This window comes from Eriocheir sinensis, chromosome 45 (genome assembly GCF_024679095.1).
Source record: "Eriocheir sinensis breed Jianghai 21 chromosome 45, ASM2467909v1, whole genome shotgun sequence".
Taxonomy (NCBI): domain Eukaryota; kingdom Metazoa; phylum Arthropoda; class Malacostraca; order Decapoda; family Varunidae; genus Eriocheir; species Eriocheir sinensis.
In genome coordinates, this window is record NC_066553.1 from 7,343,473 (window position 1) to 7,354,803 (window position 11,331).

The 11,331-nt window shown below is 43.5% G+C and overlaps 1 protein-coding gene across 1 annotated transcript in view; it reads right to left on the minus strand.

The window, feature by feature from the left end:
* LOC126980688 (CD151 antigen-like) overlaps window positions 1-11,331 on the minus strand; it is a 58,243-nt gene that overhangs the window by 25,359 nt on the left and 21,553 nt on the right. The window contains exon 2 of the mRNA XM_050830821.1: window positions 9,468-9,551. Within this exon, the coding sequence (XP_050686778.1) occupies window positions 9,468-9,551 (84 nt within the window). The remainder of the gene's footprint in view (window positions 1-9,467; window positions 9,552-11,331) is intronic.

Sequence of the window (11,331 nt, forward strand, 5' to 3'; positions counted from 1 at the left end):
CTCTTCTTACTTTATAATCACTGTTTTATTCTTCATTTCTATTTCTCCTCTGTTTGCGTCTATATTTTTTTATTTGATACCCTTTCAAGGATCATAATAACAATAATATTAATAATTTGTCACAAATTCTACTTGTGTCTTTGTTCAGCTCTCTCTCTCTCTCTCTCTCTCTCTCTCTCTCTCTCTCTCTCTCTCTCTCTCTCTCTCTCTCTCTCTCTCTCTCTCTCTCTCTCTCTCTCTCTCACGACAAACACCATTGTTAATTGTATGTCCACAAATAGTTTCCATCGGTTTTTCTTTTCTTTCCTCCTCGCCACCACCCAAGACTATTTTCGTAGGACGTCCCTTCTATTCCTGGTTTCCTTTTCTCTTTGGTTCGTGTTCTAATTTTCTCCACTCGTTCTGGATTATTGAGCTGGCTGGGGTTGAAGGGAGACTGGACGAAGACACTCCCGCCATTTTGGTATCTCGTATCTATTTTTGTCTCTTGTTATGGAGGTACATTAAGTAGAGCAGCAGGAGAAGGAGTCGCTGAGGCCATTTAGCTCCTTAAGAGGTAAAATGAGTGAGGAGTTGGAGGAGGACGACAAAAATTTCAGGTAGCAAAGATGCCTACTTTAGTAATTAAATTATTCTTCAGGCACTTCAGTGACCTGCAGTACAGGTTAAAGCACTTGCTGAACGTTCCCACGAGAATGTTCAATTTACTCCTGTCACACCTCCGTGAAGCTGTGCTTAGCGTGCCTGGCTACGACTCCGCTGGCCCGGGTTCGAATCTCAGCCCGGGTTCGAATCCCAGCTCAATGGGCCAACGGTTCGGAGATGAACACCTTAGCCACGCGCAGCTATAGCGTATGCATCCACCTTTACCTTACCTTAACGAAATAATGGTCAATGGGATTTTTAATGTTGAAAAATTTTCGAGTCTTTTTTTCTTGGGGGGGAAACAGAAAGTTTGTTCCAATGACATAACTCGATCTGAGAGAAAAAAAAAAGCAAAACTCTGTACTATAATGCCGTGATCGGGTCTGAAGCCCGTCTTTCTAGTTATCGGATAAGTTTCGAACGTAAAATAATGGGGTGATTGATGTCATCAACTTTGTTCTAATATTTGGAGACCTATATAAAATTTCCATCATAATCTTTCCTTCTCAAACATATAGTCACCTGATTCGTACATCCTACTGACGTGACCTCAACGATAATATTGTTTTCGACTTTGAGGTCTTTCGAATTTATCGATGTCGAGGAGGCAGTGGCTGAGTGGTTAGCGTGCCATCGAAGCGTCCAGAAGGACGCGGGTTCGCGTCACGCTGACACCACAAGCTGGGATTTTTCAGTCAATGTCGAATGGCATAGAAACTACCCACATGCAGTCCTGAAGACCACCTATCAACCCGGACTCTAGATTCTCTCTGTAAAGAGATGATCAAATATGAGCTCCGGGGGGCAGCATGAGCCAAGCAAGATGGCACCACTATAAACACTTGCATGCGCCATTATGGGCTGGGGCCAACCATCAGGCCCCACCAAGAAAGTCTACCGGCACTATAGGCTGACATGTGAAAAAAATAAACAATTTCGTAGCCCACTTTACACTTTTCAAAGGGTAAAGAATATTTTCACTTTTCAGACTACTGAATAATCTGGTCAAGTTTGTTAATGTGTGTGTGTGGGGAATGAGTTTTCCACCATCAGTCTGCTACCTTGTTGGTCTCAGATAATTATCGCATATATATAATGTACTTCAGACTGAATATGATCATACAGGGCAGTGACGTTGTATGCCTGTTGCTTTGGAGTGGTGCATACGTTGTCTTTTAGCTTGCTGTTGTTGTTAGCGGGCATTTCGACAAAAAGGAATCGTATATATCTGCGCCCTGTTTGTTTTATACGTTTGCGACCGTCATGGTTTAATTATTCAGGGAGTGGTCCGTGGAAAAATACCGCGGGAGTCACCGACATTTTGATTGAGAGAGCGGGAACTAAGCCCTCACCAAGGCGGACAAACAGGCAGGCGGGAGCAGGGAGCTTTTCAAATCATATTCGTTGTTACTGCCAAAGCTGAGCTATGTGTGGGATGCATGACCCACTAAATCCTAGTGTATGTGTTAGGCTATTAATAAATAACAATCCATAGCCATAGGGCGTTTAGTGTAAATGTTACACAGAAAACGAGATGTCAGTATGGCGAGAGCTGGCATCTTGACCGCGGCCGGGGAGCGGAGCAGTGTGGGTCCCGCCGCCATTTCCAAGAATCTCCTGCCCAGACTTCACCGCGACAAGACATCCCTCACATCCTCCCGCGCCACGTTGCTCATCGTGGTGGTCTTTCCAGCCGTGTAGTATCCACAAGTCCAGAGTGACTGTGTACTCAGGTGAGCGTAGACGTGGGAGGTAAGGAGGGCACGGCGTGTTGCAGAGAGGATTGAAGGACTCCAGGGATCCAGACCACGAGGAAGACAAGGTGTGGCTTGGCTTTCTCCCACCTACAGCTAAGTAATCTATTTGCTAGGATGTTTTAAGATAGATAGCTAGGTTGCTGTGTGCTTGGTATGAATTAATTATTATTAATTTCCAGCGAGTTTCTTGTTGCTTTCAATAAACTTAAGAGCAGGTTTTATCTGGCTTTTGCTTACCCTATGAGAGATGTGACTGGTCAGATATTTAAATAATAATAAGGACTAGAGGGGCTGTGAGTCTGAAACTCAATTTTCAGATATTTTATTTTATACTTTTATTGCTGAGAATTTACGGGATTTTCGGAAGTCCAGACCTTTCAAGAACCCCACAGCGACAGAGAGCATGCTTCTGATTTAGCATATTACGCCTCACCCCTTGTTGTGTTATTTTTTTAACTTTCACACCCCGTGAGTGAGAGCTAGTAGACATTGAATGTTCAGAGCTGCCCCAAGTTTCGCCGATGGCTATTGTATTCGATTGCTTCATTGCAATGTAAGCACTAATTTCGTCATGTTCCCTTGCCACGTTGTTGTTACTGTTTGGCTGGTCATTGGTTCTCGAAGCTCCACTCACTAGAGTAGACTTTTTGTAGTCGACTATCGCTTCGTTAATGGCCTATCATGACGTACCGAACAAACAGCATTAAATGGAGGCCGTCGTCGTGGAACAAATGGATGTTCATAAATGAATCATACTAATTTGTCAACGCTGTATACGTAGACCTTCGAAAAGCTGGTATTACAAGACACTTTCGCTTCTCACATCAGCTATTTCTAAAGGTCAAAGGGGGGATCAATCAGGCTCTAATGAGTGTTTTTTAGGCTCAGGGTACAGAAGAAGGGTTAAACTACCACCAGGGTCATAAAACTACCCATGGAAATGCCCACAACTCCCACGAAAGCCTTGTCAATTATGTGTTCTTAGGCGGCGATATGTCTCTTAATACGACCGGATCCTCAGCCTATCGTGGACACTGAACGTCATAAAAAGTAGAGCGCGCATTGATTATCGGAAGAATGCCGCTACAGTTATGTGACGTGACTTTTCCTATTATTGGCGAATGATCCACTGATACTTTGCCGGGCGGTTCTCAGATCGTTCTGTCTGGTTATCGCTCAAGTATCATGCAGTGAGCCAGACTTCACACGTTCCTTAAAAGCATCAATGACACCCGCGACGTCATTCAATCTCGTCATGGAACGCAGTAACATTTCCTAGTCGTTGTATTGACCCTCTTACCTCCACTGACCTGGTTCCTGACGAGGCAATCAACAAAAGGCTAAATCTTGATGTTCGGCTTGTCGTTAGTGCCGTGAAAATGTGTGCGGTCGATGTACTCCAGAGCGCCTTACATGGTCTTGCGGCAACCAGGCCATGCATGGAAAGGAGAGCACAGGGAAAGCCGGGGAGGAGGAGGAACAGGAAACGGTGGAAGAAGTGACTCGGAACGTGAAAGTGAAGGAGGAGGAAGATGAGGAGGCGGAGGTGGAGGAAGAGGAAGAGGAGGTGAAATAAGTAGAAAATGAAAAACAGGAGAAAAGAGGTGAAAAAGAGGAGCAGGTGGAGAAGTAGGATGAGAATTTGTGCCATGATATAAACCCCCCAAAAATAGATGATACATAATCTGATCACAAATGCGTTGATACATATTATGAAATGGTTTGTGTGAGGGGTGATTTTTTCTCATTTTTCTCGCTTGGAGGGACCATTAAGAAACATGATCCCTGCTGCTACCGGGTTAAGGTGAAACAAACGAAAATGACAAGGAGGAAAAATAGGGAGACAGAAGGTGCTGAGCTAACAACACAACTAAAAGAAAAAGAAATATGGCGTACTCGTGAACGTAGTGGAGAGACCCAATAAGTAGCGTTGATGGGCACAGAGAGGAAGAAGAATGGAACAATTTATTATCACGCTCCGGACTCGCAGAAAGAATATAATGGCATAAAAATCTCCCTCGCACCGAACCACGATAAGATTTTTTCCACTCATTTTTGTATTATGATGAGATAGATGGCGAGGAGTAGGAGAAGGAGGAGAAAAAGGAAGCCTGTTGGCTCATTACAGGGGTGCCTGCGTTCAGTGATTTAACAGAAGTGGCTTGCACGGAAGGATTAAAGCTTGTGTACCTCTGGGAACGTTCAGGTTCACTCCTGTTGCAGCAAAGTGGCGATCAATGCGTTTCTTGAAGGTTTGTGCGTGAAGAGTTTGAGTGATCAACGTTGGTTCTTCATAGGGTTTCGTCCTCAGTGATGGTATCAGGTGGGGCCCTTAGCGAATTTTATACAAGGATAACATATGATGGTGACCCGTCTCTTTTCCTCTTGCACAACATGTAGTGGTTCGCCACCCATGACATTTGGTAGTGAGGAGGAGGAGGAGGAGGAGGAGGAGGAGGAGGAGGTCAGGCCTGAAGGTTATATTAACCAAAATCGTCCAGTGAAGGTGAAGAAAAGACTGAAGAGGTTATCGGTGTCTGTGTGTGTGTGTGTGTGGGGGGGGGGGATGTGAGAGAGAGAGAGAGAGAGAGAGAGAGAGAGAGAGAGAGAGAGAGAGAGAGAGAGAGAGAGAGAGAGAGAGAGAGAGAGAGAGAGAGAGAGAGAGAGAGAGAGAGAGAGAGAGAGAGAGAGAGATTATTTCTGCAGTCCCACAGCATATTTCCATAGCCTGAAGGAGCTTGACAGGAGACCCCAGAGACAACAAAAAAAAATACATAGCGATATATTTCATTCGAGTGCAAACACACACACACACACACACATACACACACACACACACACACACACACACACACACACACACACACACACACACACACAAGCAAACAATATATATACAATGAAGCAAGCAGACAAACAAACAAAAGCAGACGAAACAAACATTCCTATATTGGGTAGTTTTCACAAGCCCGTTTTTAAATCGTGAAATTATTTTTTGACTGTAGTTTCCGCGGCAAAGAATCAAGCATTTCCCTTCCGTATCGTATTAGTTCCTCAGCTTTTATGTTCAAATGCCACTGCGCCTGCAAAGTCCTCGTAATGAAAAGGCCAGTAAATTGAAAAAGTAATATGACCTAATCTGGGGAAATAGATTAAAAAAGTAATATGGGCGGAATTTGTGTATAATCAAGCGAAATAAAATAATACAAGGTAAAATTCTGGTTTCCTTTTGAATTTCATTTTTCCCTTACGCCCTCAGCTTTACCTTTACCTCTCACTTTGCATGCACTTTTTTTTGCTCTCTGCTTCCTCTTTCCGGCCGCCATCCCTTGCTCCCTCCCTCGCCCCTCTGGACACTCTCACCTTCCTCTTCTTATATCAACACGCAGGAAAAATCCACCTCGAGTTTCCGTCACAAATGAGTTAATTGATTGCCTGTCATGAATTTTAGGTCCAGACTTGCCTCGCTTTGCATCATGGAGGGGCCTGGGCTGGGCGGGGGAGGGACGGGTTCAGTGTGGCGTGAGAAGTGGGCGGTGGTTGGGAAGGGCTGCGGTGTGACTCGTGTGTGGTGGGAGACGTGGAAGCTGTGTGTGTAGGTGAGTGGTGGTGGGGATGGTCTGGAGTGTTGCTGGAGTGTGGTGAAGGAGGTTGAGGGAGTGTGGGTAGATTGGAGGAGGTGGGGGAATGCGTTGGGATGTGACTCGAATGTGGTGTGAAAGGTGGAGGGTGGGTAGGTGGGAGGGCAGAGGTGGGGACGAGTTGAGGGTGTGGCAGGAGTGTGGGTGAGGTGAAGAGTGGGTGTATGGTGGTAATGGGTGGTGGTGTGGCTGGAGTCTGGGGAGCACCGTCGCCAAATTATCGTACTTAGACCATAACATTTACCGGTTTCTGAAGCCTAACTAAAGTCAAGAAACATCAGGAATTAACTATTTCAACGATAAATATACATGAATCTCGTTACTGGGGCACAGGAGACAGTTTTTGGTTCGGAAGTCGGGAATTATAAGAGGCTGAGTACGACAATCTGGCAGCGTTCGTGGGGAGAGAGGCAGAGGGTGGGTGGGTGCATGGAAGGTGTCGGGGGTTGAGCGAGTGTACGTAATAGTGAGTTTGTTCGGGCGGACACTAGCGGAAGCAGAGGACGCGTAAAGGTCAGCTCCAGTGCCATTATTGCGGAGGTAGTTGATTTGTGTTGCCAGTTTCAGAAATGGATGCTGTTGTTGTTTTTTTATATAATCTTTCATTTTATTTTCGGATAACGTTTATTTTTCAATTCGCGGGGTTTTTTTCAGATGAACATTTGATTTGTTTTTGATGAATGCTTGATTGTTTTTTGACGAACGTGTATTCTATTATTATTGTTATCATTATTTTATTGTTATTATTATTATTATTAGTAGTAGTAGTAGTATTAGTAGTAGTAATAGTAATAGTAGTAGTAGTAGTAGTCAATAATAATACGAGTAATAATAATAATGATAATGATGATGATAATGATAATAATACGTTCCGGGCACAGCGAATTCCATGGCGTGAGAGCAGCACTCATATCGTGGAAACACCTGCGAGGCTCCGCGCCAGGAATACCCCGCAGCGCCGCGATACGTGTTTTTATCTGGAGGAGAGACTTAATAAAATGAACGATTACAAGATTTTATGAAGAGGTGGAAAATGGAAGTTTTATCTCCAAGGTGATCTAAAGTAAAGGGAATGTTGTTGGTTGCTGCATTGCCTGCCGAAGGTTAATAAAACGAAGGTAAATTTGTAGGTTTGTATGCATATCACCGTAGTCGACAGGGAAAGGTGGCACCCATAGCTAGTTCCCTTTAAACATTTGAATCCTCCTGAACTTCTTTGATAATAACTCAAGATTCCGTCCTCGTTAGACTATACCTGTGCAATAAAAAGCTATATCAGGAGAGTTTGCTATGTTCAACGCATTAACAGCCAATTACGGAGGAAAAGGTAAATATGACAGGCACGAGACAAGGGTTATCGGTTGGGACACGCACAGGACGCTACGAGGGAAGGGAAGGGACATAGCAAAATAAAAATACACTTTAGAACTCAGGACCCTCAGTTACATGTATCTCGATTACGGGGGTCTGAGGGTACAAGAGGAGGGAGGTTGTTCACAGTGCTACAAAAGTCCAAAATGGAAATAAATGGAAAGGTTTTAGGTTCACGTCAACCAGGCAATGTTTATTCTCTCGTTCTAGAATAAAAATTACTAGGGAATTGGCATGTAGTGTTATGAGGAGACCGCTGTACAAGAGACCAGTCAGCTTACTCATGATAGCTTCCAGGAACTAATTATTCAGCAGCTTTCCTCCCCACCCACATATCTATTTAACCTTATTTTTTTTATTTTCTTTTTTTTTACAGCAGAGGAGTCAGTTCAAGGGTATAAAAAAAGTAACAAATGTAAAAAAAAAGAAGACCGCTACTCACTGCTCCTAGAAAGAGTTAGAGGAGTGGCCGAAAGATAGGTCAATTTCGGGAGGCGAGGCGTCCTGACATGAAATTGCCAGTCGTGTTTGTATCACCTACACATCTGTTTAATATATTCCAGTCATTCATTAATCATCTTGAGCCATTTCTTGCCTATTTTCTCCATGACAGTATATTTTATTCATGTGTATTTCCTGTAAATTTAAAATCATTTACAGTATATGAAAGACCACGGTCACGGAAAGGATCCTTGGCATGCTTCGAGTACCTCTTCATCCTCCGTACATTTTATTCCGGGGGCATCTGTCTAAAGTATCGGATAATACTTTTAATAATACCGGTCTTGTTATGCACATTTGCTATATGAAGCAGTAATATTGCTCAAGAATATTTCATGAAAATAAATTAGAAAGAGATTCGTATGTGCTGACTGTCCTTTATACATCAAAAAGTGTATCACCATCTAAATTGAAACTTATTAGTCATGTCGGAATAAAAAAAATCTTGCCGTGCGACGAACCCGGCGAGATCGAATTTTGATCAAGCAAAGCATGATAAATCTGCGAGAGTATGATTAAAAAGGCATCGGTGCCGCGTCAGCTCAGTGATTAATTAAATATTACAGGGAAATTTACTTGATAATTATTCATGAAATAATTCACGCTAACAAGGATGTCAGATGTAAATGGGAAAACTAAATTAAAATCTGGAAGTAAAGGAGAAAAATTGACTCGCGCGGCTGTGCGTGCGGAGGCGAGGCAATCTGTGTAATGGAAATGTGACGCTCCTCGGGGACTGAAATTACGTGCGAGTCTTCAAAGTACACAAAAGTCTTTTTTTCGAATTTGTCAATTGTTGATGTAGAAAAAAAGGAAAGAGCAAAAGGGTTTTTGATACTGTGACTGAACGCGGCGGTAATTAGATTATCTGTGGCCAGCCTGGCACGAGAATAAATAGACGAGGTGGACACACAGACGCCCACGCACGGACAGGCCCTTTGCAGATTCCACTTTCACAGACTTTCCCTCGGTCACTGGTTCTTAAAGAGTGCGGTACCGCCCACCTGGAGGCGATGGAAAGATCTATGGGGTGTGGTACGGGGTTTCAGGGTGACATTAGAAGTAATTAATAACTTTTTGTTTTTACACACATTAAGGCTTAGCTTAAGGAACACGTATGCCTTATAGATAAAAGTGAGATAAGAAATATAAACTGGAGCATGGCTTTTCCATGGGAGAGCAAGGCAAGCTATGTTGGGTTAGGGGCTATTAGGTAGTTATTGTCCGACAACTAGAACAAGGAGACAGCCGCAGTGGCGAGGGGTTCAAGGAGGTCGTGAGAAAACAACAACAGACACAAGGAACAGTAGCAAGGGTTCGAAGGGATCGTCTTTAAAACAACAACGAAACATCAACGGAGGCTCTTGTGATGTGTTCCCAGAAAAAGGAAAAGGAAAAAGTAGTACCCGAGTTTTCTTGACACACACACACACACACACACACACACACACACACACACACACACGCACGCACGCACGCACACATTCACACACCGACAGAAATGAGGAATGATGGAGGCGGGAAGGTTACATTCCCAGAACAGTATACTCACAAAGAACACGAGGTTGAAGACGAGCAGCACCGCCTTGCCGCACCTGAGGCCACACCTGCCCACCGTCACCACCATCTCGACGACCTGCAACGGAAACAAGACTCATCACCATCACGACCTGCAGCACCAGCTAGGGTGCTTATGAGCCCCTGTTTGGCCCCGGCTGAGGAAGCAAGGAACGGGACAGAACAGAATAAAACAGCATATGCCTGAGTTGTAGCTGCTAAGTCCTGAGGCGTGCAAGAGGAAGGAGTGAGCGTGTTCCTCATAATAAAATGAAAACACAGAGTTTTGTGAAAATCAAAATCATGAAAAGTCTGATTATTGTAAATATGTCTGCCTGAGAATATTTTGTAGTAAATTCGTCAGATACGGAAACTATGCCAGTTTTATGATTCATACCAATATTTGAATAATTTATCAATCTAATTTGTGGATGCACTGAGCATGTGTAATTCAATTATAATATTACACAATATATTTTTTTGTCATGGTGCACTGTGGGGCCATGCTCCTGACGCTGAGAAGGAAGAGGAAAGACGGAGTGAGGAGGGAATCCTTGAGAAGGCTCAAGCATTTTTCTTCCGCCCACATTCCTTCCAGGGGAGCCTGATAACGATATAGGCACACACTTCGCTGCTTGCAGGCAGGATAATACTTCTAATAAGGCTGGCTCAGGGCTGCACCAGGGAAACAGTCACCAACGATATTAGACGAGACCAAGAAAAATATCTGAAATTCCCTTACACTTTAAAGATCCATATCATATCAATCAAATTAAAGCTTATTACAAGTAGTTGCATCTTTAGGTAACCAAATACAGCAGCGTGATAACTGTTGATCTGCGTCCGTCAACCGTGATGCATTAAAGTTTATATAGACACACCGCGAATATTGGTTTCCTGCTGTCTGCCGCTGCGGACTGGGGCGGCGAGGGCGACTCAAGAAGGAAAAGGCAGGATTGTGGGCGGCTGAACGGATTTGTATATCCACGGGAACACAAGCCACGCAAGGGAGGAAAAGCGAGAGGTGTGTGTGTGTGTGAGAGAGAGAGAGAGAGAGAGAGAGAGAGAGAGAGAGAGAGAGAGAGAGAGAGAGAGAGAGAGAGAGAGAGAGAGAGAGAGAGAGAAGAGAAAAGAGAAAAGAAAGAGAAGAGAAAAGAGAGAGAAAAGAAAAGAGAGAAGGAAAGAAGAAAAGAAAGAAAAAATATGAAAAAGAGAACAGATGGAAAAAAAATAGTCATGCAGAACGGAAGGACGGAAAACAGAGATATTAGGAAAAGACAAATAACAAATGAGTGTCAAGGGGGAGGCCAATAAGCGTCAAGGAAAAGAACATGCTGGGTATATAAGCAGCACGAGTAAACTTGGTAATATTTGCCACTGAAGTATTATGAGTGGCGGTAGACAAACTTTACTTCATATATTTTCATAGATTATCTTAAGGCTGAGGAGGAAGAGGAGGAAGAATTTGAGCTGGAAGACGGAGAAAAAAGGGAAATGTTTGAGGAGGAAAGAGAGGAGGAGGAGGACGAGGAAAGGGAGGAGGAAGAGGAGGAAGAATTTTAGCTGGAAAACGGAGAAAAAAGGAAAAATGTTTGAGGAGGAAGGAGAGGAAGAGGAGGAGGGGAAGGAGGAAGAAGAAAATGAAAAAGAAAATGTAGAAGAATAAAGAAAAGAAAAAGGATATATGTAGAAAGGACGAACAAGAGAGAAGGAATCGATAATTATGATGATGATGATAATGAAGAGAAGGAGGAAAAGGAGACGAAGAAAAAAAAAGGAGTAGGAAGAAGAAGGAAGACGAAGAAAAAAATAAAGCAAAAGGGAAAAAGGAAAAAGAAGGCGAGGACGTCAAAAGAAGA